Source organism: Metschnikowia bicuspidata (assembly GCF_001664035.1).
Source record: "Metschnikowia bicuspidata var. bicuspidata NRRL YB-4993 chromosome Unknown METBIscaffold_7, whole genome shotgun sequence".
NCBI classification, from domain to species: Eukaryota; Fungi; Ascomycota; class Pichiomycetes; order Serinales; family Metschnikowiaceae; genus Metschnikowia; species Metschnikowia bicuspidata.
This window is the reverse complement of record NW_017387737.1, coordinates 592,468-619,976: the sequence shown is the minus strand read 5'-3', so window position 1 is coordinate 619,976 and position 27,509 is coordinate 592,468. Positions and strand designations below refer to the sequence as shown.

General features: G+C 44.2%; 16 protein-coding genes across 16 annotated transcripts; 7 read left to right on the top strand and 9 right to left on the bottom strand.

The window, feature by feature from the left end:
- Positions 1–4: 4 nt before the first annotated feature.
- On the bottom strand, positions 5–925 carry METBIDRAFT_60997 (Smc5-Smc6 complex subunit; the record flags this gene model as incomplete). The annotated part of the gene is made up of 1 exon (XM_018858313.1): positions 5–925. A coding segment is annotated over exon 1 (900 nt), but the record flags the coding sequence as incomplete, so codon positions are not given.
- Positions 926–1,677: 752 nt separating this feature from the next.
- MLH1 (mismatch repair ATPase) lies at positions 1,678–4,325 on the top strand. Its single transcript, XM_018856329.1, has one exon. The coding sequence runs from the start codon at positions 1,862–1,864 to the stop codon at positions 3,998–4,000; it is 2,139 nt and encodes a 712-aa protein (XP_018709915.1). The 5' UTR covers positions 1,678–1,861; the 3' UTR covers positions 4,001–4,325.
- A 115-nt stretch (positions 4,326–4,440) lies between these two features.
- METBIDRAFT_33550 (uncharacterized protein) lies at positions 4,441–7,475 on the top strand. The gene has a single exon (XM_018856328.1). It carries the CDS (start codon positions 4,616–4,618, stop codon positions 7,382–7,384), a length of 2,769 nt encoding a protein of 922 aa, XP_018709914.1. The 5' UTR covers positions 4,441–4,615; the 3' UTR covers positions 7,385–7,475.
- A 166-nt stretch (positions 7,476–7,641) lies between these two features.
- On the top strand, positions 7,642–8,441 carry METBIDRAFT_33549 (uncharacterized protein). Its single transcript, XM_018856327.1, has one exon. It carries the CDS (start codon positions 7,670–7,672, stop codon positions 8,267–8,269), a length of 600 nt encoding a protein of 199 aa, XP_018709913.1. The 5' UTR covers positions 7,642–7,669; the 3' UTR covers positions 8,270–8,441.
- METBIDRAFT_46474 (uncharacterized protein) lies at positions 8,367–9,743 on the bottom strand (the record flags this gene model as incomplete). Its single annotated transcript, XM_018858046.1, has 1 exon — positions 8,367–9,743. One exon carries the CDS (start codon positions 9,741–9,743, stop codon positions 8,367–8,369), a length of 1,377 nt encoding a protein of 458 aa, XP_018709912.1.
- A 510-nt stretch (positions 9,744–10,253) lies between these two features.
- ZCF21 (Zcf21p) lies at positions 10,254–11,648 on the bottom strand (the record flags this gene model as incomplete). The annotated part of the gene is made up of 1 exon (XM_018854405.1): positions 10,254–11,648. The coding sequence occupies one exon, from the start codon at positions 11,646–11,648 to the stop codon at positions 10,254–10,256; it is 1,395 nt and encodes a 464-aa protein (XP_018709911.1).
- Positions 11,649–13,466: 1,818 nt separating this feature from the next.
- Positions 13,467–15,176, bottom strand: METBIDRAFT_79888 (uncharacterized protein; the record flags this gene model as incomplete). Its single annotated transcript, XM_018859144.1, has 1 exon — positions 13,467–15,176. One exon carries the CDS (start codon positions 15,174–15,176, stop codon positions 13,467–13,469), a length of 1,710 nt encoding a protein of 569 aa, XP_018709910.1.
- Positions 15,177–15,730: 554 nt separating this feature from the next.
- METBIDRAFT_222185 (ubiquitin-ubiquitin ligase) lies at positions 15,731–18,915 on the bottom strand. The gene has a single exon (XM_018855152.1). The coding sequence runs from the start codon at positions 18,681–18,683 to the stop codon at positions 15,810–15,812; it is 2,874 nt and encodes a 957-aa protein (XP_018709909.1). The 5' UTR covers positions 18,684–18,915; the 3' UTR covers positions 15,731–15,809.
- METBIDRAFT_33546 (uncharacterized protein) lies at positions 18,909–20,360 on the bottom strand. Its single transcript, XM_018856326.1, has one exon. The coding sequence runs from the start codon at positions 19,912–19,914 to the stop codon at positions 19,147–19,149; it is 768 nt and encodes a 255-aa protein (XP_018709908.1). The 5' UTR covers positions 19,915–20,360; the 3' UTR covers positions 18,909–19,146.
- Positions 20,361–20,767: 407 nt separating this feature from the next.
- On the top strand, positions 20,768–21,301 carry METBIDRAFT_47089 (uncharacterized protein; the record flags this gene model as incomplete). The annotated part of the gene is made up of 1 exon (XM_018858124.1): positions 20,768–21,301. The coding sequence occupies one exon, from the start codon at positions 20,768–20,770 to the stop codon at positions 21,299–21,301; it is 534 nt and encodes a 177-aa protein (XP_018709907.1).
- METBIDRAFT_33545 (ribonuclease P/MRP protein subunit) lies at positions 20,980–21,958 on the bottom strand. Its single transcript, XM_018856325.1, has one exon. It carries the CDS (start codon positions 21,778–21,780, stop codon positions 21,364–21,366), a length of 417 nt encoding a protein of 138 aa, XP_018709906.1. The 5' UTR covers positions 21,781–21,958; the 3' UTR covers positions 20,980–21,363.
- Positions 21,959–22,016: 58 nt separating this feature from the next.
- Positions 22,017–22,555, top strand: METBIDRAFT_222154 (uncharacterized protein). Its single transcript, XM_018855150.1, has one exon. The coding sequence runs from the start codon at positions 22,128–22,130 to the stop codon at positions 22,440–22,442; it is 315 nt and encodes a 104-aa protein (XP_018709905.1). The 5' UTR covers positions 22,017–22,127; the 3' UTR covers positions 22,443–22,555.
- A 119-nt stretch (positions 22,556–22,674) lies between these two features.
- RLP24 (ATPase-activating ribosome biosynthesis protein) lies at positions 22,675–23,241 on the bottom strand (the record flags this gene model as incomplete). The annotated part of the gene is made up of 1 exon (XM_018854622.1): positions 22,675–23,241. A coding segment is annotated over one exon (567 nt), but the record flags the coding sequence as incomplete, so codon positions are not given.
- A 400-nt stretch (positions 23,242–23,641) lies between these two features.
- On the top strand, positions 23,642–24,094 carry PAM18 (Pam18p; the record flags this gene model as incomplete). Its single annotated transcript, XM_018859143.1, has 1 exon — positions 23,642–24,094. One exon carries the CDS (start codon positions 23,642–23,644, stop codon positions 24,092–24,094), a length of 453 nt encoding a protein of 150 aa, XP_018709903.1.
- Positions 24,095–24,962: 868 nt separating this feature from the next.
- METBIDRAFT_47140 (uncharacterized protein) lies at positions 24,963–26,942 on the top strand (the record flags this gene model as incomplete). The annotated part of the gene is made up of 2 exons (XM_018858130.1): positions 24,963–26,318; positions 26,385–26,942. The coding sequence occupies 2 exons, from the start codon at positions 24,963–24,965 to the stop codon at positions 26,940–26,942; spliced, it is 1,914 nt and encodes a 637-aa protein (XP_018709902.1).
- Positions 26,943–27,056: 114 nt separating this feature from the next.
- Positions 27,057–27,494, bottom strand: METBIDRAFT_46868 (phosphatase; the record flags this gene model as incomplete). Its single annotated transcript, XM_018858094.1, has 1 exon — positions 27,057–27,494. The coding sequence occupies one exon, from the start codon at positions 27,492–27,494 to the stop codon at positions 27,057–27,059; it is 438 nt and encodes a 145-aa protein (XP_018709901.1).
- Between the last annotated feature and the right edge of the window lie 15 nt (positions 27,495–27,509).

Sequence of the window (27,509 nt, the reverse complement as noted above, 5' to 3'; positions counted from 1 at the left end):
AAGACTCGCTGATCCTATCCTCCTCCTGTGTTCGATGTGGGACATATGAATCAGTGATGTTATATCGGTCAATAAGCCAATTCCAAGACGCTTGATCTAGAGAGGCAATGTAATGCAGAAGCAGGCTTTCTTCGTCTTGATCCTCATCATCATCTTGATCCTTATCAGGAATTTCCACGTAGGGCACGTTGTCTGGACCCTCGTCAATCCTGATTCGCCCGTCTCTGGCCAAGAAGCTTATGTAGAAGAGATTCTCAACAGACTGGCTGAAAGAGTGCGGATTAATAAATAGCCGGTATAGACTGACTTTTGTTTCGGGATCTTTTTCCCTTATCACATTGTACAATGCACGCACCATGTGGGAAGTACTCTGCTCCGGATCGTTTTCTAGTTCGGATGCATCAACTTTCCTGGCTGTAGTTATAGCGGCTGATGACACTGTATCATCAATCGTTCTTGTGCGGGTAGCTATACGCCTACGCTGAGTAGCTAGAGGACCGCATAGAAAGTGAGATGGTACAGGGACACGTCCCCTCAGATAGAACCAGTTCCCCAACTTATCCCAATCAAACGAGTTAAATCTTTCATTCATGTCTTCGGCACTTCTGCCGACAGGTTCTCCTTGTTGCTCATGTGCAATGTCTGGATTCATGTATTGTTTCACAGCTTTAAGATAGTGTTCAAGAGGAAGTGTTCCTCCGAGGTCTCCAAAGCGAATGTGTTCTGCATTCGTGGATGCAAACTCGGTAGTTTTACGCAATGCTTCTGAGTCTTTCATATACATAGATAATTCCTTGATCTCGCTGTTTGTGACAGACGAGAACAATGTCTCCAATTCCTTGATTCTCTGAAGCACCAACTGTCCTGCCTCCCCTTTGTGCGCTAGTGATTCTAGTTTTAGCATCTCTTTCTTGTACTCTTCATAAGCAAGCGAAATATCAGATACTGAGGTCAGCTGGGTGCCTCTGTTCGACACATGAGACAGGGAAGAAGAAACTTCCAGTTCGGATGCTGCTGGCATGATATCGATTGTCTGTGTTGAGCCCGATTCGCGCTATAATACTCAGTGATTTCAACTCGATAGTCTCGACTGTATGCGGGCCTAGACAGAGACTCTCACAGAACTATGATCGGCCAAATAATTTGGATGAGTTTTTTCTTACCGGTTGAAGGCGATGTTGCGTCAGGGTTCGCGTCATATCCTGCTCAAATTTGAGAGCGCGTCAGCCGATCAAGCTTGGTAGCTGAGATCGAAAGACCACGATGAATGAACTTGCTTAGCTTATCGAGAATATCAAAGTCTGCAAATGAAAAGAAAAAGACAAATTGAAAAAAGCATTGTATTCTCTATTATGCGACAGCTTTCTTTTAATTTATATAATAAGATTCTTGGAGCTTTTACTCTACCTATTAAAGTTCAAAAAATGTATTGTTTTGGAAAAAACCAAAATAACGTGCACTAATATGAGTATTCTAATAACATTTAATTTAGTACACTGATGAAGAATTGAAGAAATACACAAACAGAGAATCAACAAAAACTACTTGACATTTCACCATTTGCATGCATGTGTGAGAAACAAAATGCATCATCATATTTCCAAGTTCCATATTTTCCCAGACTGTTTCTTCCCATGTGCGCGACTGGCTGGCAAAACTTAGAGACAAATCTATATCGGTACATGTATGCCCAGGATCTTTTTATTGGGAATACTACTTATAGTCACGGCTGCCTCATCAGCTTTTATGTATCCTTTTATTAGGTAGGAAACATCACTCGTGAAAAACTTCACGCTATTCAATTCGCCCGTTTCAGTTCATTTTATTTTGCGAAGCCCGTTATCAAGAGACCCTAAATCAGATGTCTTCTTCAGCCTCGCCGAGTGGCGAAAAACCACAAGAAACAGCAGTTCCAAAAATCCGCAAGCTTGATGCTTCTGTGGTCAACCGTATTGCTGCAGGAGAAATTATTGTGCAGCCAGCGAATGCCCTTAAGGAGATGCTCGAGAATTCCATTGACGCCAACGCGTCAACTATAGATGTTGTCGCTAAAGACGGCGGTCTCAAATGGCTTCAGATAACTGATAACGGAAGTGGAATTCATTACGACGATTTAGGGCTACTATGCGAGAGATTCGCCACATCAAAGCTCCGCTCATTCAATGATCTTCTGCTGATTTCGACGTACGGATTTCGAGGCGAAGCTTTGGCATCCATCTCGCATATTTCTCACCTATCGGTGGTTTCCAAAGTGGCACCTTCTGCCCTTGCATACAAGTCTTTCTATCTCAATGGGAAACTCTGCTCTCCCAAATTCAAACCTGAACTACTGGCTAGCGCTCCAAAACCTGTGGCTGGAAAAGATGGCACACAAATCACCGTGGAAGATCTTTTTTATAACCTGAAATCACGCCTAAGGGCTCTTAAATCAAAGAATGAAGAGTGGGTCAAAATTTTAGACGTTGTGGGTAAATATGCCATTCACACTGAGGGGGTAGGTTTCACCTGCAAAAAATTCGGAGATTCTTTACCCGCAGTCTCAACTAGACCTCAAGCACCGCTTAAAGAAAGAGTCCGCACTGTCTTTGGAACATCTGTCGCAAGTGACTTGATTGAATTCGACTTCCCGGGACCCGACTTTGGTTTAGTGAAGTTTAAGGGAGCAGTGTCAGGTTTCAATTACAATAACAAGCGTCGAATTGCGCCAACCTTTTTCATAAACAACCGGCTTGTTGCTTGTGACCCTCTCAGGAGAGCAATTCAAAACGTGTTTCTGACTTTTCTCCCAAAGGGAAACCATCCTTTCGTATACTTGAGCCTTGATATTGAGCCTCAAAATCTAGACGTGAACATTCACCCCACCAAAAGAGAGGTGCGGTTTTTGAATGAAGACGAAATCATCGAATGGATAAGTGGCCAGCTTAACGACGTCTTGTTTGCCAGGCAAGGTTCACGTACATTCAAACAAAGCACGTTAAAGAGACTGCCAGATGGGTTTCCCATGGATGAGACCACCAATACTAATAAAAAGCATAAGCAAGTAAACAAATTGGTCAGGGTGGATGTTTCACAGCTGAAAATCAATCAATTTGTCAGAAAAGATTTCGACACAGTGGTAAATAAGGCCGTGCTACCAAGCTCGGATCAGACTCTCGAAGAGAGTGTAACCACAGACTCAGACTGTCACGTCCTGACTACAGACTTTGACAAGTCTCAACGCACGTGCTTTGATGTGCCAAGTGATTTGGAGATCAGAAAGCCAAGACAAGAAATTCATCTTGACAGTGTGGTGGAGCTACGCGAAGAATTGAGCCAAATAATACATCGGCCCCTCACAAATATTTTCAACAACCTTGTGAATGTTGGCTTAGTGGATGCAAACAAGCGTCTTTCCTGTTTTCAATATGATGTCAATCTTTTTCTTTGCGACTATGGAGCTGTACTAAACGAATTTTATTATCAAGTGGCTCTCTCTGATTTTGCAAATTATGGAGAGTACGTACTAGAGAAGCCACTTGGATTAAGACAAGTTCTTGAGCCCCTATATGAGACACATTTTGACTTGGTGGATATTGAATCTGTTATCAATCAACTTATGAGCCTGAAGGACATGTTCTCTGAGTACTTTCAAATAGAGTTCTCAGAAGAAACACTTGTGAGATTGCCAATGCTCTTGAAAGGAATAAAACCTTCCAACAAAAAAATCCCATTTTTTGTATACAGACTTGGAACTAAAGTGGATTACCTGGACGAAAAGCAGTGTTTTGCTGGAATTCTTAGACAATTGGCATTGTTATATGTCCCAGACCGCATTTCGCGGGGCGACTCGGAAGAAGAGAAACTGCTTGCAATGATGGAAGAAGGACAACTTAGCTCCACATTGGAGCACGTGATTTATCCTGAAATAAGGAAAAGATTTATAGCCCCTGAAAATTTGGTCGATCAGGTCGTTCAGGTTGCAGACCTTCCTGGCTTGTACAAAGTTTTTGAAAGATGTTAGACTGCGAATAAAAGATGAGCGCACGCACGCGGTTTCCCTTGGATTTACAACGCTTGCAATCGTTGCGGAGGCTTAGGTTAATCATGAAGTCTAAGACTCAAACAAATTCAGGCTAAACTTGAATGTGGCAGATTGTACAAGTGAGCAGTGTGATTCAATATCGAAGCTATCTCAATAGTATTGCCCAGAACAACCTCAGTGCGCAGGCAATGACCCTACAATTGCACCTCGTGCTGTTGGGAGCCATCCACTCAACAAATGCATCAGTTGACTGATGTTCATAGCTTGTTATAAATATCTAGTAACGTGAATGAATGATTGTTGCAAAATTTGGCTAGTGGTATTACAGTTTACTTGTCGTTCTTGCATGCGGAGAGGCTTGATGAACCGCGCACCGCCGAATGTCGCGTCGCTCCGCCCTAAAGAGATTCGTCGGTGCTGTTTCTTTGGTTAGGCCTCCGTTCTTGAACACACAAAAATAGCTCCACAACGACAAGATCAGGGCTTTCCATTGGATTCAATCGAGTTTGTCTTCATATGAACTGAATCCCACTTTTATTTAGACTTCAACCATTATTTCGCTCAGTACCGTTTCACTCATAATTTGCAGAAACTATGCCGGTTGATAAAATTCACCATCAGGCATTGTTACAAAGACTCAATCTAGGTTTGTTTCCTCGCAATCTGCTTGAATTCAGGAAGTCAAGTGTTTTTATTCATCAAATAATTTATGTGGATCACCGACTTCATTTGACGCTTCAGCTGATTTCAGCTCAGACTCTATTCAATACTAAGTCTGACGAAGATTCTCAAACAATCATCAAAGAGCTCATAGATCATGTTGGCTCAATTAACGTGATGACTCAAAAATCTTATTTAGAAGTTTACTACGCCTCAGTGGTGCTCGCTCACTTGCAAGTATTGAGTCTGGACTTTGAATCGGCAATTGCCACATTGAGTAATTTCACCATCAACCACGCTGTCATTCTTGAAAGCAAGGCAGAACGAGAATTTTTGGACTATATTTCTGCAAGATTCCATGCTTTGTTAAGCAAAGCATCAGCGAATGGAAGCGCAGTTCGTTCCATATTTCTAGAATCTTTGAAACGATACGGTCACACTAGTCAGGTTGCGGCGAACACTTGGATAGATTGTATCCTTGATGGCTTTATATCTGACCTTACCTCCAATGGAAAAAAACTGATTCAATTTAGTGATCTTCGCCAACTCAAATTCACTAAAAATATCTGTTCTTTTGTTTCAGTGGCGAACTGCATCTTGGGACAAGAAAATGAAACTCACAAATCGTCCTCATTTGAGTCAGATTATGTCAAATTTCTTTCTGAACTTCTTAACGAAAAAATCAATCAAAGAAAAGACTTTCCTGATGCGAGCGACGAAAAGTCTGATGAATTGAACTTTGTTGAAACATTATACCATACTTTGAACAACATTTCTAATCACGGATTTGCCGCCCGAAGATTTATTACCGCTGAACTCTCAAAGAAATTTTTGTTGAGTATGACGGAAAACTCATACCAAAGCCAACCCGTACTCCTGAACTTGATTTCGACATTGATTGATTTGGGAGAGTACGATGAAGCATATGCTGCTTTCAAAACATACGTCAGCTACGTGAAAAGAGAAAGTGTCCAGACCGGGAGCTCTACCGATCTTCTTCAGACTATCCGCACGTACTCGCTTTGTATCCTGCTGTTCAATCCACTAAATTCTTTCATTCAAGACGCCAAATCTACTTCCAAAAGATTCAGATACAATAGTCTTGACACAGTGGCTCATAATTTGTCATTGTTTGCCGAAGATCTCCAGGACTACATGACTCAATTGGCAGTGGATGCAGATTTAACTTATGAGGAGTCTTTCAATGTGACACAGAATCAGCTCGCATTTTTGTATCGCAAGTATAATCCCCATATACTCTCTGACTCTCGATCATCTGTTATCAGAAGTTTGTCGGATGCGTGGTACTCTTTGGGAAAACTCCAACAATATTTTTGCACTCATGACTCTGCAAATCTCAAAATGCTCGAAAATAACAAGACCAAACTCCTTATGTTTTACAAAAACGCTTTGATTGTCAACCCTCTTGGAAGCTTGACATATATGCTGGATTATGCCTTGGCTTTGGCGTACGAAAATTATGTGAGCGAATCAGCGAAATTATGCAAATTCATCTTAAGAAAATCCCCAGAGTCCTTCAAGACTTGGAATTTACTTGCACTCTTGGCTAGTGCATTGGAGAACAAGCACTCCATAAACGATAAGAAGCCATCAGATTTTTTGTTGGAAGACAAACATAATGACTATCAACAAAACGGTGATTCAGATGTGGTTCTACAAAATGACAAAGATGGAAAACTTCATAATGCTGAAATGTTCATTGAGCATGCTTTGAATATTGCAAGCCTTTTTATAACCAACCATCGTGACGCGGGAGTGGCAATATCACTCCAAAAAAAATACGACATTCTACAACTAAAGATGACACAACTTGCCATTCGCGAAGCAAAAAGTGGAGTCGAATCAATTTTGGAATATATCTCGGATATTTTCGTTCTCTATCGTGAATTGTTTCTGGGTGGGTCAAATTGCAGAAAAGAACTTCAAAGTGGCATGGGAGCTAGAGCTGACACAAAGTGGTCTCGTCGTCCAAGTGTAATGGACCCCAATGAAGCCAATGGTATTAGAAAAAATCTTTCGGCGCTGAATCGCTTGAATAAAGAGACCATAAAACGGTTCTCAAAGCTTTCAATGGATAGCCGTGGAAAGAATGATACAATTGATCATAAACAGAAGGAGTCGAGTCCAGAGCAGATTCAAGAACTCAGAATATTGCAAGAATTGTGGTTATGGGCTGCATCCATTTATTTAAAACTTGGCTTTTTGGAAGAAGCAGAGCAATGCATTGTGGAGGCAGAAACTGCAGACAAACCAAACGTCAGGACTCATACGTACTTGGGACTTTTAACCTCACAACACAGGAAGCGCCTCTCTCTCCAAGAATTCGAAAGGTCATTTGAAGTTCTTCATTCTGCAGAAGAGAAATTCAACAGGAAATCATATGGCCTTACGCTTGCTGGAATGAGTCAATTGCTTATCACGAATGATTCTGATGAAGCTTCGCTATTTGTTTCTGAGAAAGACCGGGACGCTGGATTAGTGCGCGTAAAGAATTACTTGGAAAACTTTAGAAATTGCTGGCCATACGGCCACAATAACCCTGAGGTATGGTTCTTTTTGAGCTCGATTTACGAAGAGTTTGACGACAAGCTTCTTCAAGCAGAAGCGTTGTGGAGATGCATTGACCTCGAATCGATCAGGCCTGTCCGTTCCTACGATGTATGTGAGGACTTCGCCATTTAATTTTCATCACGGCAAACTCACTGTGCACGACTGTGAATGTATTTTTTTTGAACAGAACTTTAGCAATCCTTCTAATAAATGGAATCCGCGCAAAGTTTAGCTATTACCATGTAGTCGCTATCGAAATAGTGATTTTTGGATACCTAATTCATTCGGTGCTCCTTTATATAGCGAGAGCGAGGAAAAAAATACGTTGTAGATATATAACATCGGGGCATAGGAAGGCCCGGAATTCTGTCCCATTGATCGATCAACCACTGCACACAAAAGTTGATCAGAAATAGAATGACCGAAGTTATACCCAAGTCAATCACCTACTGTGGTGTATGCTCTTATCCTCCAGAATACTGCGAGTTTGGTCTTTCATTCAAAAGGTGTAAGGAATGGCTTAGTCAAAACGAAAGAGAACTCTTTGAAAAGTTATACTCTGACGAGGCCTTGGCCAATGCCACGTCAACCCTTTCTATCGAGAAAGAAGAGAAAATACATAAGGAGTTAGAGAAGAAGCTGGCTCGTGAGGAAGCCAAATTGGAGCGTGAATTACAAAAGAAACTCTCGTCAAAAGTAGTGATTAAGAGAATTGAGAGGAATCGCAGAAAACACATTATCTCCATTAGTGGATTGGAAGTCTTTAATATTGACATGAAAAAGTTAGCGAAAACTTTTGCACTGAAGTTCGCTACTGGTGCATCTGTAACGAAGAATGCAGAAAAGAAAGATGAGATTATGGTTCAAGGAGATGTTAGTGACGAGGCTCGCGCATATATTGAAAAATTGTTGGAGGAACAAGGCTTAAACGAGGTCAAGGTTGAACAAATTGATGATAAGAAGAAGAAGAAATCCGACGCAGCAGCTCAGGCAGCTCAGACCAATGCTAAAAACTAAGCATGATGTGAAATGACGAATGGATAACCGCGGCGGTAGTTTAGAGGATATAGAAAAGTAAAATTACTATTGAGAGCACAATCAATGATTATACTGCTTAATCGTATTTTTCTTTTGTTGCCCAGCAAACTCCATACTCATTGAAGCCGGGAGACTTCATTAATATCCGATATAGATGGGCTATCCTTCGCTTTGTATTGAACTTATTCGTCTTGGATTTTTTCCCAAACCGGTTATGCTCTTTGCATCGGTTTCCCAAACCAAAACCATCCGTTAATCCCAAGATGGCCAAATGTCCCAGATCGGAATCTCCTGTCAAATGACAATTTAGTTCCCATAATGTTACCGCAACATCGTAGTTTTGAGAAAATTGGTAGAACTCAGCCAAGCCATACAAACTGGTCGATAGAGCGTTTTGATTATCTTTATCCCAATACCTTCTGAGTCCCAAAAGAATTTTCTTATCTAATGTGACTGCACTTTGTTCAAGCAAAATTCTGGCCTTCCGAAGCACTAATGAGAGTCGTGCAGCCTTTCGAAAATAGTCCAATATGAGCGTATTTTGGTAATTGCTAGTAAGAGTCTTGTCTTTGTTGAAGGATAGAAGCCAGTTTCCAAACATTGATATTGCTAGAGGAATGCATAACCCATCGTAGTGATTTGCTTGGTTGGAGAACACTTCAAATAGCTCGGGCTTTTCAATATTCACATCGGACACCGCATATTGATCCAACACTTCATTGAAAGTCACCAACCTGGGCCACAAATTTTCGAGAAGCTGTTCCACATGAAGGTCTCTGTCGTCATGATACCTACTGAGATTAGAGAAGCGTACTTCACCAAGCTCGTAAGAACTGTCAATGAGGTAGTTCAATAGATGAGTTTTATCAGCGAACAAATGATCTAACGAATCCCCAAAAAAGAACACCTCAGCAGCGTCTGACCAATTTACTTCGAGAGAAAAGCCCTTTTCATGCTGGTAATACTGGGTCTTTAACTTCAGAATGACATACGCAAAGAATCGCTCATCTTCACTGGTTGGGTTCTGAGGTTTTTCTTCCCCCAATAACCTCTGCTTGAGTTTTTTAAATTTGTTGGTACGTAGCTTTGCAGATTCCAAGTTCTCCAAAGTCATTTTAACACTCTGCAAGTCCAAATCCTCAGACATATCTGAAACAGACGACCTCAGAGATAGCCCTGTTGAAATGGAAGAGGTAGTGGATATTCTGGAGTCTCTCACCCTTAGAGACTTATCGGAAATAGTTGTTTCGCGACTGTCGTTTTGCTTCTCTTGGTTGTTTACGGCATTTCGGTGGCCCGGACCATTGGTCTCAACGATTCGAATCTCAGGAGCTAAATCACGATTGTGAGTAACTGATTCAGGATCGCTCAAATATGCGCTAAGCAACGAGCTTGAGTAGTAGTTGGATGAGCGACTCAAGCCAGCCTCTCTTTGTGAAACATTATCAGGCATAACGATTTTTTGAACTCATACAAAATTGTGGATGTGAAGCATCAGTGTAAAAGCACCCTTGAACGCGATCCTCGTGTTGTGGGTGTGCGCACGTGTGGGGGTTATTCATGACGTACTCTACTGCAAGAACAAACGTTGACATTCTACATGTTGCCTGCAAGATTTTGAAGGTGTCCTTTTTTTTTTTTTTGGAACTAATCACATTTCTGATGACTTATATTTTAATGAAGCTCGGTGGAACATGAAACCTAAAAAATCACCGTGACGTTCCGGCCGCAAAGGTGCAGGATGCGGCACAGCTAAAGTCCACAGATCTCATTAATCAATACCTGGCGACCGGGAAAACGAGTCGTTGTGCTTCAGCTCTTCAAAATTCTGAGTGAGACGCTTGATATTCGAGTCGAAGCGCCTAATCCAAGTCTTGAAATTTGAAGCTTTGAGAACTTTTGCGAACATGGCCCATCAGTAGTCATAGCCAGAAGCTGATACAAATCAAGATAAATGTACGCACTATGAAAGGAGCATTTTTATAGAAGAAATCTTTTCTGTTTCTTTGGTCACGCTCTCTGTTTCGCTTGGATCATGCTTGCTTGGGTCATGCCTGCTTGCATCATGCTTGCCTCCGATGGGTGCTAATTTTATAGACGCATTCTTCGAAATTTCAGGCACGCCTATCATCGATGGCAACAGCGGACTGGGACCCAGAGAGGCGGGGAGCAGGGAGGCAAGCGGAATCGAACTCTCAGCAGGGTGGCCCACAACACGCGTCAAAGAAGTTGCACTCAGTGCATCAGCCTTGTCACCTGTAACTGATGTGACGCTTGACGAGGGGGAGTCGTGAGTCACAAGGACCAGCTGAGAAGGCACCGAGATCGCCAGAATGCCACTTTTAGGTGCAGAGACCATAACCTCTGGGGTTTGTGCAGAATATGCGTAATAAGCACCACTCTCAGGTCGCGGAGCGGATAGACCATATTGCCCTTGCATGGGCATCATGTAACCGCTTGAAGGATGCCCTTCATACTGGTGATTGAAACTGTGAGCTGGTGCTGGGTAGCACGCGTATGACGGGGCGCTCATTCCTGGAGCGGTTGTTCCAGAGATATGTTGAGAGGCGTATTGAATGGGCATTTGCTCTGGCAGGTACATGATTGTCTGCGCCTGTTGCCCTGGCATTACCTGCATCGGGGGCTGTGGATATGGCATAGCAGAACTCATCTGTTGGAGCTGATACACCGGCACGTACATGGAGTGCATCATCGACAGAGGCGCTTGCATGGGCACAGGCGGACCCATTGACTTCGGTGGTACAGGGTTGTTTGCAGCCGAGGCCCCACTGGAACTTGCAGTTGGTGGGTTATTAGCGTACGCAGGTACGGGATCTGTGGGTGGGCTAATCACTGACGGGTACAGCGGAGGATGGAGACGTGGGCCGACCGGTGCATCTTTATAGGGCCGGGGCTTTTCTTCTTGTTTGGGAGACAATTCTTCTTCACGCTCGTCCCGAAGACTCTGATTCTGCTGCGCCAATCTGAGGGCAGTTTGAGCCGGCGCATCAAGATTCAAGTATGCGCAATGTAGTCTGCCTTTGAGACAGTTGAAGCATTGTGGAAGGTGCTCGTCACATTTGATCCGCCTCTTTTTGCAGATTCCACAGCCCAAATGGGAGTTTCTGTGCCTCCGCCGCAGGTTCTTCTTTTTACTATCTCGAGCCTGCGACTGGTCCCCATATTGTGATGCTGTTTGGCCATTCGGCGCGTATGTGGATACCGTCCTAGACGTTGGTTCATAGGGGCTGGGCTCCGACAGCGAGTTCAGCGTTTCGGCCAGCTCGGATTTTTGCTGGTCCGATCTTTTTCGTGCTGGCGGCAAGGGGTTTTTTAGCGCTGAGCTGAACACATCCATAGTGGCAAGAACGTGGAAGAAGACAGGCAGTTATCAGGAAGCCAACGCTGTGCCTGGGGAACAACCAGTGGTGATTGCTAGACTCAGAGCCGTGATTGGTATATAAGCCACCAGTGGAAAACACTAAAAACAGCACAGATAAGCGACAAGCTTTCGCTTCACTCCCGGGATGTTTGGTTGAATGAGAAATATTTATTGCGCTGGTTGATGGGTGAGGGGTGGGGAGCAAATAGCCTATCTGCGTGGGGCGTTCAAGACGGAACTGCGTAGACGGGGTTTTTCAGTATAGTATGACTAGCGTGATCAAAGATACGAGTCGAGTTTACGTTCTAGTGCCCGCAAAATACCTAACCTGGTACGATCTATACTAGATCAGCTATCGCACTTCTTAAGTTTCGAGCCGAAAAACCAATATGAATTACACTTTCGTGGTATTGGGACAGACCGGGGGCACCAGATCCGGAGTAACGTGGCTGGGCTACGGCGGCACAAATATAGGCCCAGGCAAACGCAGCTGCCCAAAAATGCGAGAATGTGACGCTAGTATGCCGGCTTGCATCTAGAGCTCGGGTGTACGAGGCAAAGCGGGGCTGTGTGAACTGGCGCGAATCGTAAATTATTAATCTTGCTTCAGTCATGGAGAGTTTCATAGCCGCGGTTGAAGAATGGACCCAGTGGGTTAGCAAAACATAGAAAAAGCTGGCGCCTATAATAAGAGAGAAAGCGCTTGTCCAGTAGCCGGGTTTTGAGCATGATTAGCAAAGGCAAATTCTTGCGGAGTTCATTTACGGTAAGTTTACGGGGAGACCTGTGTAAGCCAGGAACCGCGGACCGATGTGCAGACAAGTGGCGATGTGCCACCAATGCAAATGATGACACAGCTGAAACGCACGAGACAGTTAGCCCACACAAAAGCTTATACCAAGTTGCTGGTAGCCTGATGTAAAAAATAAATTTGTCTCTGTCAAGTTTGGCACAAGACTTCAAACGTGTCCATGAATTCTTGCTCCGCGCTGCAATATCGCCTTGTTGAATGATGACATCGACATAATGCGCTCCACCTGCATATATACATCAGAGCCGCAAATCAAGTGTCGATGCTTTTCAATCAAGTCAAACCAAAGGCCAAGGAAGTCGAACGACTCTTCGAACAGAGTCCACGAATATGCTATCCTGGACCCTCGCTCTTCCTGTCCCCTACCCATAAACCGATATGCGCCCTGTTAGTATTGCGCATTGCAACATGCCATTTTCGCGCATTGTTGTGGACTAAAAATTCTAAAATGGTGAGAACAATAGGGTCATTACTCTAGAGACCATATTGTTTCGGTCGTGTGCATTGTGAAGACACACGGCATTTTCTTGAGCTCATAACTTTAGTGTTACAGTTTATGCGACTTCATAGTCAATTGGTAGGGTACGAATTGTTAGACCTCGAACTTTCAAACCTTTAATCAATGTGATGTACCAACATCACGTTGATACACAAGGCAAATCAGGATATCTGAAAGTGAGAGAAGATGCCAACAAATATGTAGATTAGGGGCACATGCTTGAAAATTCCTACGTGTGCTGGCCAAAAAATTTATTCGCAAGCCAGCCGCACTACTTCAACTTATGAATTTCCTCGGCTTTATCGGTGAATTGTAATGGCTCAATCTAAACTTCTTCACGAAATCAAAACAGTGGAAACGGAAATTTAGCCAACTTGCGCTGTTTGTTTTTTTTTTGTCTTTCTCACTCAGAGCCCCAAAAAGTGCGCAGCCAAAGCAGAAGGCGTGTAAAGTCTCGTTTGTGATGTTTTGCTAAGTACCGAATTTACAGCTGCTGCTCTTCATTTGTAGGAAGGTATGATTCTTCAAAACGACCCATTCTTTTCTTCCACCACTTTTTTTTATGATCTGATGCACTCAATTCTTCCATGAGAAGGTCCATGTCGTCCTCGTCACAATTTTTATCCTTCGAGATTGTCATTACAAATTTTCCATTTCTTGACGAAACATCGTACACAGAGCCCTCGACTAAGTCTTTTAGTACAAGCTCTCTAGTTCTGCCCAATGACTCAATAGCTGCGACCCGCTCAACGGTTTCATCTAGAAGAATATCGAAGTTAGGCTGGGAAGCAATTTCATGAAATGCCCTCATCATAGGAACAGAATCGGCTCTCACGCGCGAGTCAGAATCGACGGTGAAAATATTCAAATTGTCGTATTGTTGAATATAGTCAGCTCGGGTCATTATTTGACGTGATCTCCACAAAGGTAATTCTGGCAAGTGATGGTCTTTGCACATATCCTTGATATCAGGTGAATCCTCCGAGATCAACGAATTCATTCGCTCGCGGTCCATTTTTACAAATTCTCGCATGAGTAACATTGCGCTCAGCGAGAATTTACCTGACTCCATCACATCGTCATCCATATCTTCACCGAGAAGACCACATTGATTCAAAAACCAAGTTTTCTCGCGATCGATAATCTCATGGCATGCCTTGATAACGTCTCGATGTCTTGAGACCTGACTGATATGCTGCGGCCGCCCGCCAATAAGATCATAAACTTTATTGCATATGTCATCTCCCAAGCCAAGATCTGGATTTTGAGCGGCAGGGAAGTTTTTGCTTCGAATAAATTTAAGCACACTGACGGTTTCCTTCCTATTCAAATCGCGAACATTGACGAGCTCGAGTCTGGTTCCTAATTTTTTGAGTTTTTCGTACACCCAGTAGTCATCACTATTGAATATGATGGTAGCTAATTCGCTACCGGACAAACTTTCGGCCTTCTGCTGTAAAAGTTCGAGAAGCTTCACTCCTTCTTCGTTTTCTTTGATAAGATGGGAGTTGTTAATGATAACAATTAACGGCTTCTCACTTTTACCGAGGATCCGACGCTTAATTGCGAGTTCTTCGAGCTTATTGAAAGCTCTCTCGATGTCAAGTAACGCAGTAGTGTCTCTTGGACCCCGGATGCTAAAAAGCGAGCCAATATAGTCTTCATTGAAAGCGAAGTTGAGGGCCTTACCTAGTCTTATACGGAAGATTTCCGGGTCTGCGTGTGCATCAAAAATAGCAACGTTGTTGCCATCAGTCTTCTTCATTGCTTCCATGATAAGAGTGGTCTTACCCGTACCTTTTTCTCCAACTACTAGGAAATATCTGCCTTTGATTTTTCCACTAACGATATCATCAAGAAGCTTCTGCTGCGGCCTTTCGACCCAATATCTTGCTAGATCTTCATCGGTATGTTCCAGCTCAGTATTAGATGCTTTGTTAGTCTTATTGTGGATTGCAAGCTGATACGCGGGGTCACCTTTTTGAAATGCCTTGTCCATTTTATCTAAAACATGGGAATTATAAAACCGATGATAGAGAAAACCTGAAAGCCCTAGCACAGCGACTGAGCTTAACGTTATCCCTATAGTTTCTAAACACTTGAAACAAAATTTCCCAAATTTCTCAAGTGTTTCCCTAAACCTTGAAGGTTCTTCATCTTCGAACGAATCTGATTCAGGATCTTCTTCCGGCATTTTCGGTTTTCTTTTATTCCCATTAACGGAGTCGATCTCAGGGGCATCATTTCCCGTCATCAATTTTTTTTTTGGGTTTGCATCACTTGGCATTTCTTGTGCAGTGAATTCTTCCGTGTTGACTTGATTATCCAAATTGAGCCGACTTGCCTCAATTGCAATTTCCAGCGAAGCCTTGGCCAACTCATCGTGTTTGCGATTGTTAGTGGAGTTTTCGGTATAATCATCTCCCAACTTTTGTTTCATTAACTTTTTTTGCTTGATAAGTTTTTTTTTCTGTTTTTGTAGCTTCTCATTCTTATCTTTCACATCATCATTGTCGAGTTCCTCGAGCACGTCGAATGGAAGAAGTGGGTTCACAAATCTATTTCTGAGCGACAGATGAAATGACTGAGTACAATGAGGAAATCCTAGAGCTCTAAGACGAAATGGCAGCCGTGAGGCATAGCTGAGAGTATTCCTGACGTTCATCATGAGATGGACGTAGCAACAAGGTGCTCGCGATAATCAGTATCTGAAAGGCATGCTTATGCAGTATAAATATACTGCATATATGGAAAGGACACTTCGTAGTCTTAATTCTTTGATAGCACGCCATGAGTTCAGTTCCATCCCCGCAGAGTTGTTACTAGATCATGATAAGTCAAAACCAGAATTTGCGTATACCGAGTATAACAATTTTTGACGTATCAAGACTTTGTCTTTGTAGTCAGGAAGTTTAAGCAAGTTAACACATGTCGAGGCCGTGGGTAAACGATCGGGCGACCCAGCATTATTAATAGCAAATTTCGGGTACATCGCTCCGAATCCTAGTAGAGGAGCTCGTGCAACAGACGTGACAAATTTAACCAAATCACATCTTTCTTGCGCAGTCATTTCCTCCACTACTTGCCAAAATAACTTAATAGTTAAATCATCGTCGAAATATCCTCCGTACCGGACATTAAACTTCCAATCTTCCAAATCAATATCATGTCCGCCACTGATAAGCATTTGGAGCTCAAGAGGGTCAACCATATTAAGCCAGCTGGGCTTAATTAATTGGAACAAGCCCTCGAGAAAGTGCTTAGTCTGAAGGTGGAGAGATTGGTTCAACTTAAAGTGTGAAACTTTGTGAATATAGCTTAACCTGTTAGATTGTGTTACCGTTTCCTGTGCGCCGTTTGGTGGCAGTAAATCGAACAGGTAACTTGAGTTACCAATAACTTCATCGATGGTAAAATTAAGATCTAGACTTTCGAGCTGTCCCTCATTCATCTCTAGAAGCTTGTTCAAGTTTGTGTATAACTCAGGGTCTAAGAATACCAAATCATCAATTGAGTTTTTCAGATTGTTTTGAGCAACTCTCCATTTTGAGAGAAATGAGGGCACGAAGGTAATATCGATCAAGATCTCTTCGTATAGACATTTCCCGATGATCATTCCTAGAAATTTCGTATACATGAGCCTCTTTCGTTGGGTCGGGAGTTGGATATTGTTGATCGTGTTCCAAAAAATATCGTCATTTGGATAAAGACTACAGGATGAAGACTCCTTGAACAACGAAATATCACTTCTTGGATTGAAGCCTTCTTGCACCACAGAAGTTAAGAACTCTTTGGTGAGTCCTCCACCATCAATCCCTGCTTCTGGTCCATGCTCGTTGTAAAATGTTACCAGTAAGGGGTTTTTAAAATTCTTTCCCAAGCGGAAAAAGTTTTCGAAGGCATCTTCAATTAGGGATTCTCGATTGATATCTGCAGCCAATTTATGCAGATTCAAATCATCGCTGAAGAATGCCATGTGATTCAGCCCAGACTTGGCTTTTTCTGCTTGAATGGAATTCTGAAAGATTTTGACACGTGTAGTGAAATCCACAAAGAATGGAACCTTGTTCAACACTTCTTTCTCAAAAGATTGATGGGATCCAAATCTCAAGCGTGAATTTGAAGAAGACAGGTGCTCGAAATTATCATTTTCTTCATTTTCTTCGTCTGAAGAATCAAGGTCTTCATTGTCCTCCAGTTCTAATACCATGTCTCTCAGATGCAACTCTAAGCCCTCGACTTTCCATGATCCTTGGGGGAGAAACTGAAGACGCAAGTTCTTGATGTATAGCTGATTTAACACCGAAATTGAAATCTCCTTCAAGTCAGTTAATCGTGAATCATTTCCTCGCGAAGATTTTAGTAGAGAATAGCAAAACGATTTCAAGAAGCGACAATGAAGTTTAACATTAGTCAAAGGAAAATTGTTTCCTTTAAAACTCTCTGTGTCTTTAGACACCACGAGCCAAGAAGATAATATTTGGTTGTAGGTATAGATTAGCTCCTCAAAGAGAACTCTATCTTCTTCAGTTGGAATATGCTCTAAAGAGACATGCTCCTCTGTATTTCCTTCTGTTGATGCATGTACAATATATTGAGGGGTTTTTGATGACAAGTCAAAGAACAACCTGGGCAAGTTTGGCGTGATAGACATTATCATGCAAAGGGATGTCCTCGATTGTGGAAATAAATGCAAAAGTTGATACATGGTTTTTACGCACAAAGGAGCGTCCACTTGACACAAGTAATTGAACGCCAGTCTAACATAGCTGGAAGAAAGTAGTCCCAGCAATATGTCAAATTCCAGAGAGGTAGCAGTGACCATCTGTGACGAGAGGCTTGCACGAAGATGACCACTCTGACTCTCGGAGACTATCCTCGAATCAATCTGCGAAAGAATTTTGGCATGGGTTAAGAAATCTTCAGTAGCATAGTGGGACAGGTTCAATTTCAATACATTCAATAACAAGGAGACTCGTTCGAAATCTGAGAGCTGTCGTATGGCCGATAATGCTGGGTCACTAAGTAGGCACTCCAGAGCAACTTTAGAAAAGCGCTTAGATTCCAAAAAAGAGCCCCGAGGTACGTTGGCTAAAAACCTTACAAATGCCTCGATGGAATCTGCTGAGTTGATCTCGAAGATGAGTTGGATCACATCATGCATATTCTCAGAAGTGGCAACCTTTGTCAAATTGCCGATCAAAGAATTTAGTGCATTGGGGACATCTTTCGGGATGGGGTATAAAGCAAGAAGTCTGAGAAGACAATCGAGGGCCAAACCAGGTAAAATTCCTCTGGACAATCCCGTGTTCAACGCTTTGATGAGCATGGCCACTTGATGTGAAGAAAATATGCCCTCCAGACTATCGATAACTGCATTGACAATATGATACACATTGCTTAGTAGTTGCTGTGATCCATAGCGAATAATGAAACAAGTCTCCAGACACCAACGACCTGGATTGTTGCCTATGCCATTTTCCTTCCATCCCTCTGATAGTTCCAGCGCAGCGCTACGGAGAACCAATAGACTACGCACATACAGCTGGATCAAAATGATGCGTTTTTCTCTTTGACGTGCGGATTCTCGTTGTAGCCGGTTGTTCTTGGCCTGCTCGAGAAACGATCTGCCCTTGTTGCCACCTCGCTTGTCTCCAAGATTGACCACCCGTTTTTTTGTTGTACCTGTAAAATTCAACATTATGTTGTTTCTTAGAAGCCAATCAATGAATTTTGTTTCTATTTGTTCTTGTTTTCTGCTGTTTCGCTCGCAGATTGTCAATGTGAAGAATCATAAGTACTGTGGAGTTAGGCCGATCTGAGCCGGCCATGGCAATGTCGCGTGCAGGTCACATATATCGAATTCTTCAGGAAAGACCCTGTGCACCAGGAGGCCTCTAAATATAGAGATTTACCCTTTCCATGACCCGCAGAAACATGTTGATTGAATTTTTTGTTTTGAATAAAGAAAGAATGGAAATAGGAGACGTTTTCGCATGGGAACCAATTCATTTCACCATGCTAGACTGTAGCGCGTGAAGTAGAGTGTTTACACGACACATGAAGTACCTGTTTATGGCTCTGATTCGGCATCATTGAAACTTTAGCAATAAACCCACACTAAATCTTAAAAGAGTTATACTTCTTCGCATAACGGGAGTTTTCTACTTGAGTAAATCAAACAAGTGTCCTAGAGACTCGATGTAATACTGAGGCTCTGTACTCTTGTCCTCAATGTTTTTCAAGTCGCCTAATTTGCTTCCGCCACTCAACACCAAGAGAGTGCCTCCATTTTTTCCTCCCAACTTACCATCATTTCCGAACTTTATGTCCGTGTACATAGTGTCCCCAACCATCAAAGTTCTCTCACGATCAAACTTTTGGTCTTGTAATATTGTGTTTAGAAGTAAACCACTGGGTTTGCCGACATTTATGAAATCCCTTCCGCAAGTATAGCTCATAAGATTTACCATGGGACCCCCAGCAGGCAAGATCATTCCCTTTGGGCCGGGATAGGTTGTATCAATATTCGCCCCTATAAATGGAATAGACTTTTCATCCACCAAAAGATATTGCACAGTTGTTGCAAGCCGCATGTAATTGAGTTTCTTGGTGGAGCCAACGACCACGGCTTTTACTTCTTGGTCTATTTTGAGAATTGGTGAGTCTGGGTCCCATTCAGAATCTAAACTTGGGTCCGATCCACCACAAGGTATGTAACCACATTCCTTCAACTCTTGCTCGATGCCTTCATCTCCAAAGACCCAGACCTTGGACTGCGGGGGGATTTTGAGCTGCTCTTTAATCACTAAAGCGGCCGAGTAACATGTGGGGTAGATTGCAGACTTCTCGATGTGTTCAAATCCCAAATCGCTGAATTTACGCACGTATGTATTCCTCGACTTTGAAGAGTTGTTTGTTACGAAAGCCATTGTCTTGTTGCGTTGTTGCAACCAGTGGATGAATTCTTTGACGCCGGGAATGGCTTCAGTATCAAGCCATATTACGCCATCGCAATCAAAAAGAAAATGATCGTATTGATCTATGAAGCTCAACGCTTCTCTTCTAGATGTAATTTTTGTTGCCATTCTGGACACTCAAACTTGATGGAATGTTTGTGGCTTGTGGTCTATAACGTGGAAAAACACCACTGTTCTTTCGTGAAAGAAATAATTTCGGGTGGCGGTGAAGCGCTCATTTGACAGATCTGCATGGGTAGAGTAGCCTCAGTAATTGGACTGACTCATCTCACGATTTTCGAAGTTCAGCATTCGAAAGGCGTTTTTTGTTGAAGAGATACATCTAGTTTTATGGGCATTTATTCATGATTCAGAACAGTATTAAACAGACTCCCGGAGCAAAATTGGCTGTAGTTCTCCTCGGCCCCACGTCTAAAAGCTTCGTGCCCTTTTGAGTGCATTTGTATGCAAATTTGATGCCACCCAGGCGCTGTGCACAGGATACACGAGAGCCGAGTACGCTATTTTGAGGTACGGATCTGCTGAGAACTGACGTATTTGAAAAGACGTGAAACCCAAAAGATCATCCGTTGAAGGATTCTCAATAAATGCCTGATACTAGCGTTTTCTGATGCATATCGGTTCATTGCATATGATAATAAGGAGGTATTTCTACCCTTGGTTGCGGTGGTTGACTAATTCAAAAGTAATACACTCAGCAGGTCTGTCTGTTCTCACCTGGCCCCGCGTTTTTTACCGAGAAGCTCATCACAAGACAGGGAGCTTTCCAAGAAATTATAAGTCAATACCTCACCAGCAAAACAATATGCTGGAAATTGAGAAGCCAGTTCACAAAATTGTTGATGAAGCAACCAAAGGCCTAGAGCAGCTCGAGGTGCAGGAAAAAAAACCGAAACAAAGGAAAGCACAGAGCGAGGAAGAATATCTAGAACAGAAAAGACAGTTTGCAGAGAGCGGTCCCCAAGTCAATAGCGATGACTGGCTCTTTGACGAGGACCTTGTATCAAGTTTAGACAACACAAAGAAATTTGACCGTGTCCATATTCTACATGCGTGTGAAAAGGCTTACTTCATTAAGGACTACAGGAAATGCCTAGAGCTTATTCAATTGGGAGAGCGTCTTTTCGGGGTTGAGCTTGATGATGACTCAGTTAATGATGGTTTGAAGACCGACTTTCAAAACGCAGGACGGAAAACAAGGAAAAGTACAAAGGTGGAGCGTCATGTGGTAGAGCTTTTGCACATAAAGGAAGCTTGTCTCAAGAAATCCGAAGATGCCCGACTTGAATCAAATGATAGTGACAAAGCAACACCCGCGTTGAGACACGACCGGAACTGAGTGTTTATTTCTATAGTTCCCAAATACATGTGCGATAGTGGAGGAGCAGGAGACAAGACGAATCACTTCCGCTTGAGCCAAATAGTCACCTGCACGCAGCTCACGTTTCTTCCTCGTAGCTCCGTCTCGTCTTCGCTGTCATCTCGCGTGTTCGGTATTTCGGTTGTTTTGAGTTCATCAACCACCTCCACCGTTCCCGTGAAGAAGTCTACCTGATAGCCCATATTCTCCTTGAAGTGGAGACCGATAGACACAGCTTTCTCCATGGCCGACCCCATGGCCTTGACACTCAACGACCTGACTTTTTTGTATTCGCCCTGCTGGAATTGCTTGTAGTTTGTGGGCAGTCTGTCAAACTTTTCGAGCAACCGATCAACACGCTTCAATGCAGACACATAGGGCGTGGAGCTTTTGACGAATATGGTCGTTTGGATTTCTGTTTTCAGAAGGATCCGGGTATTCGGGCTGTTTCTGATCATTCTGTGGCACTCGGGATGTTCAAATGGGAGGTGTTGTCCGAGTTTGGCGTTTTCAATTACTAGCGAGAAGCTGCTGTGGAATGAGATGCTCAGGGCCCAGCCTAGAGCCCGCAGCGCCAGCGCCATTTTAGGGCCACTGGCCGGGGCGCACCGCGGGGCGCGGCTCCGTCTACCCTCTGCCTCTGCCAAAGTTGAATACTGCCGAATTCAAGCACCCGCGTCGCGCGACTCCCGAACGCGTTTCCAACTAACCCCAAGTTCTTCTCTTCTTATTTTTGCACCGACTCGCCGGCAATTCTGGCGGTACTTTTCGGAAACAAGCTCATTCTTCAAACCGTGAAAGAAAAATGTCTTTTTACCAGGACCACAAACGACCAGCGGACTTCTGCCTAACTCCTCCCCTGACTCCACAGCGCTCACATAAACGGGGCAGAGACGACATGGAGCAGCTGTCCCCGGACACAAAACGCATCCAATTCCAGCAAATACACAGCCAGGCGCATCTATCTACTGTCAAAATGATGATGGATGCATCGAGGAAGCAGAGCCTTGGTGCCCATACGCAAACGCCCGACGCTGGGGACGACCTGGCCGGCGCCGAGCCTTCGTATACGCCGCAAAAGCCATTTTGGCCTGCCATCGCTCGACTTCGGCAAACGTGAAGACGATTGGGTTGTCCAGAAAATTGGCGACATTCGTCTTCGCACAATATGGCCCAGGCCAGGACAGGTCCTGGCGTGTTTCCTTGATGGAAGTCAGCACTTGGCTACGGCGGATAACAGGCAGAACCAATATAGGCGCGCCCATGGTGGAGAGAGCGTATCAACATGAAACGTATAGAATAATGATATATCTTTATGAAGCCCGCTCTGATTCTTCTAGTGTACACTAAGCTCTTGCTTTTCTCTTTGCCTTCAAGACAACCTTTTGTTTGAGCTCCTCGTCGGACTCCTCCTCCTCTGACTCGACATCCATCATGTCCTCGTCCTCGTCGTCGGACTCGGCCTCGGCGGCGGCCAACTTCTCGGCCTTCTTTCTCAATTCGACGTCTCTCATTCTCAACAACTCTGGATTGCTCTCGACCAACTTCCTGTCGGAAGCAAGCTGTCTTTCCTTGTTTCCTCTCATTCTGTTCTTGTAGAACGCTCTCTCTCTCTTCAATCTGATCTCCTCGATTCTGGACATGGCCTTCAACGTCGTGGCGACCAACTCTCTGTTGTATCTGACAGGAACGTTTCTCTTGGCGGCAAAAGTCAAAGTCGAGTCGACAACCAACTCCTTGCCGGCGGCCTTTCTGAAAGCCTTGGTCCATCTCAACTTTCTGGGGTTTCTTCTCTGCTTGAAGGCCTTGTGGCACTTCGACCGGCAGAATCTGAACTCTTTGGCGTCGTTTCTCACGAACATGATTCCCTTACTGGGATATACCGGCGACGAGCAAAAATGACAGGAGTAAATTCTCATATTTTTATGCTATAATGTATGTGTGTATGGTGATCTAAATGCAAATGTGTTCCAGATGAGGATGAGATGAGGTAAAAAAAAAAAGAGACTGATAGATACACTGCGCTTCACGCGTGGTGCACGGGTCTACCTAGCAGGACCTGGGGAAGTGAAATGGGCGTTCGGCTCGAAGCGCCCAAAGAACAAAAATTAAGGATAAATCGATGCAATACATAAGATTGGCGGCCGGTATTTTAGTGTGCAGAAGTAGTGGTAGCCCGGTGATTTTTCTCCAGTTCATAGTGGCTGCGTGGTTCAATTCCAAGCCCAAGCAGTGGTGGCGCGCACGTGACCCGGGCGATCTCCGGTGCACGGAAATTTTTCAACACTAATCAATCGAGAACAAACCTCCATACACAAAATGGAAGTCCCCACGCTACCAATACCGGGCGAGACGCCATCGGCACAACAGCAAGCGTTTACTGGCCACTTGCAGAAAAAGAAGGCAGCCGAGGGCACCGCGGAGTGGTACTTTGACAAGACTAGCGACTGGATGGGCGAGCACCCATGGATGACAGGGCTTGGTGTTCTTGGCGTCGTTTATTTTGCCTCTGGGTTTGTCAAATCAAAGCAGCCTGGCATCAATGGCAAGGCTTTTGTCAGAGGGTCTTTTGGTGCTAAGATGAGTGCTAAGGAGGCGTTGCAGATCTTGAACCTCAAGGAGAGTACCCTCTCGAAGGCAAAATTGAAGGAACAACACAGAAAACTCATGATGGCGAACCACCCAGATAAAGGGGGCTCGTCGTTCTTGGCCACCAAAGTCAACGAGGCCAAGGACTTTTTGGAAAAGAGAGGCGGCTTGAAGCCCAAGTAAGTGAAGCTTGTATATATTAAACTAGAGGGTCAGATTCAAGTGAGTGCACGTGGACAAACCAACCAGCAACCGTGGTATATTTCTGTAGGCACGGGTTCTTTTCAGGAAGTCCCAGCTGATGACATACCATCTTATTGCCTATTTTATTTTGCGTTTCACCGGTGTCGTCTTGCGTTGCATGGACATTGCACTGCTATCAGCCTTATTGCAGGGGCGCTGTTCGCAGCCTTCCTTACGGGGGATCTCGCATACAATGGGGCCGTCGCTGGTGCGAACTGCAATATGGGAAACGCGGGACTAGGGCCCAAAAACCCAACAGACCCCACCAGTCGTTAGGCATATTTCAGCCCGGAAATCCCCACGCTCGCGACACTGATTATACTCGGATTCCATGGCATCAGTAGTATAAACTAAAAAGGGGTGATTCCCCGGGCCCGCAATAGCCGCATAATAGTGGAGGCCACTCATGTTGTTGCCAGATCTAGAGAAGAAAACAGCCGGGTCTCCATAGCTTTTGTCTGAATTCACCACATATTTATCTGAGGCTTCTATCCCGGTAAGCCGGCCCTATTCACATTAGGATGCGAAACTGGCAATCAGCCCCAACAGCTCAGGCGAGGTCCGGTGCGCGGAACCAGCCCCTATGATAATTGGAGGCACCGTCCTGCACTGGGCGTCAGTGAGGGCACTTCCGTGGGCCCCAATCTGAACACACTCACCAACTGCCTTCTCACAACTGCAGGAGACAGGGATATTCACAGATCAGGGTCAACAAACCAACAGAAATCTCCCCGGCACATATACGTCGCGCTCGCTCTTCCGCAGCTCCTCTGCAAATATAGCAATTCTCTCACCGAGCCAATTGGACATGACCACCTACATCAAAATAGTGAAGGGTGCCACCAAGCTAAAAGTGGCGGCCCCGAAACCCAAATATCTCGAGCCCATTTTGATGGCTACGCTGATGAATCACCAAGTCGCCTCTGAAAATTTCGTCACGATCATGCGCACGTTGAACGAAAGGCTCCAAGACAGCTCATGGCTGGTGGTGTACAAGGCCCTTCTAGTGATCCACATAATGATCAGGGAAGGCGATCTTGACGTGACCTTAACTTTTTTGGCAGACAAGGCTCCCAATATGCTTAACTTGAGTCGATCGAACATCTCCCGGCACCTGGGTCCCACTTCGGATGTGCGCTATATCATGAAGTACAGCCGATATTTACATACCCGGGTCAAACATTTTGCGGACGTTCGCGTCGACTATGTTCGAGATGAACGCGTCAATAATTCCGTCACGCAGACTGGCGGCCGCTTGCGCTCGCTTTCAGTGGAAAAGGGCTTGCTTCGTGAATGTGAAAGTGTCCAGAGGCAAATCGATGCGCTATTGAAGAACTCTTTCTCGGAAGCCGAAATCAAAAACGACATTGTGCTCACTGCCTTCCGGTTGCTTGTTAATGACCTATTGGCTCTTTTCCAGGAGCTCAATGAGGGAGTCATCAATCTTTTAGAGCATTACTTCGAGATGTTTCACAATGACGCAGAACGTGCTTTGGATGTGTACAAGAAGTTTGTTGACCAGACAAAATACGTGATTGACTACTTGCGGGTGGCCAAACATCTTGAGTACGCTACCAAATTGCACGTACCAACAATCAAGCACGCACCCACCGCATTGACGTCTTCCTTGGAAGAGTATCTAAACGATCCTTCGTTCGAGCAAAATAGAGCTGAGTACATGAGGTCCAAAAACAATAAAGGCAGCTCTTCTGCATTTGATTCCATGGAGAAATCTCAAAGCAAAAGCAGCTCTCCTCTGCATCTCGATTCGAAACAATCTACTCTACCAGGGAATTTTCAACAAGCGGTTTCGGCCACGCAGCCTAATTCTACTTCCGGTGCTCCGAATCAAGACACTCTCATGGTACAGCAAGCAACATTTAATCCTTGGGGCTCCTCTGTGCCCGCAGGTTTTGCCCCAGTGTTTCTGTATCCTGTTGAAAATCTCAACACTAGTCCTACTGGAGCGGGCTTCGGTAATTACGTCCAAGGCCTGTTGGATCAAACTCAACAGCAGCAGTTACAGATGCAGTTTTATCAACAGCAGCAACAGCAACAAGCTCAATTACAAATGCAACAGCAACAACAGCAACAACAGCAACAACAGCAACAACAGCAACAACAAACAGGTTTAAACCCATTCATGGCTAGCCATGCACTGCCTGTCATTCAGCAATATACTGGTTTTCAGTTGCACAATTTGCCGTTGAACCGCGAGCTTGCGGGCCAGCTGACGGGCCCCAGTGGTACTTTGCAAAGGTCCAATACTAATCCATTTTCTCAAATGACGTCATCTACTACGGGAGCTTCTATGAACTCTCCAAACCCTTTTGGCACAACGAGGTTTGCGCACGGTCAGACCACGGCGTTTACGTTTAATAATACGTCTATTCCAGAGAAAGTTGAGCCATCAGTCACCGGAAAAAATCCATTTACTGTATCGGATACAACTAGAAGCGTGTTCAATTCGGTACCAGATGGCTCGCAGCCTCAATTGATCAAAGCGCAGCCGACTGCTGGCGGCTTGGAAGCCTTACCAACAGTGTCTGTGTTTCCAGAAACTCAGCAAGAACAGATGCATAACTATTATCTTCAAAATGCGAGAACAAATTTGATGAGTCAGGCAACCGGTCATACGCAGCCACTCGTGCAGCAAGGTATTCAGCAGATACAACCCACAAACCAGTGGCAACAAGTGCAACAGATACAAACAGGACAACAGCCATGGCAAAATCCTATCCAGACCCAGCAAGCCGCGAATTACTACAATGGGCCCAGTCTAATCTAAGCTTATGCAGAATCACAGATATGAAGCATGATAGGCATCGGTCCTTCTTAATATAGATAGCAACAATACAGGAGAAACCTAAACAGAGATCTTCTTTTCATGATAAAATCCCACTTAAGCCCAAATGTCCTCTTGATAGCCCTCCGTGACTTCTTTGTCTTTGCCGTAGAGTCTTTGCCAAGCAGTAAACCCACCCGACAACACCCATACGTTCATATCCTTGAAATCCTCGCGTTCTTTACTGGGCAAGTCCTGCAAAGATCTCAAAAACACTAGTGTTGATTTCGGGCCCCGTACTTGCGATAAGGCACAATGAAAAACAACATCATCGATCTTGTTTTCAAGGAGACGGCGACGGAGCTCAGGTAAAGTCTCGTATATTTCGCCGGCTGCGTAGTGATAGCAGCCTTTTATGTGACCACCAACAAAGTCAGAATCTCTGACGTCGACCACAGCAAACTTTCCATTACCGGAAGGCGATTTGGATGCAAACCACGACCTCAATGCCATGGGTGAAATGAAGCGAAGGTCTGTGAGTGACGGTTGTTTCATATTATGATTTCAGGC

Excerpts from the sequence above, each read along its gene's own strand:
- MLH1 (XM_018856329.1), top strand. The coding sequence starts at position 1,862 with ATGTCTTCTTCAGCCTCGCCGAGTGGCGAAAAACCACAAGAAACAGCA.
- METBIDRAFT_222154 (XM_018855150.1), top strand. The coding sequence starts at position 22,128 with ATGTCTTTTTACCAGGACCACAAACGACCAGCGGACTTCTGCCTAACT.
- METBIDRAFT_33550 (XM_018856328.1), top strand. The coding sequence starts at position 4,616 with ATGCCGGTTGATAAAATTCACCATCAGGCATTGTTACAAAGACTCAAT.
- METBIDRAFT_33545 (XM_018856325.1), bottom strand. The coding sequence starts at position 21,780 with ATGATCAGAAACAGCCCGAATACCCGGATCCTTCTGAAAACAGAAATC.
- METBIDRAFT_33546 (XM_018856326.1), bottom strand. The coding sequence starts at position 19,914 with ATGGCTTTCGTAACAAACAACTCTTCAAAGTCGAGGAATACATACGTG.
- METBIDRAFT_222185 (XM_018855152.1), bottom strand. The coding sequence starts at position 18,683 with ATGTTGAATTTTACAGGTACAACAAAAAAACGGGTGGTCAATCTTGGA.
- METBIDRAFT_33549 (XM_018856327.1), top strand. The coding sequence starts at position 7,670 with ATGACCGAAGTTATACCCAAGTCAATCACCTACTGTGGTGTATGCTCT.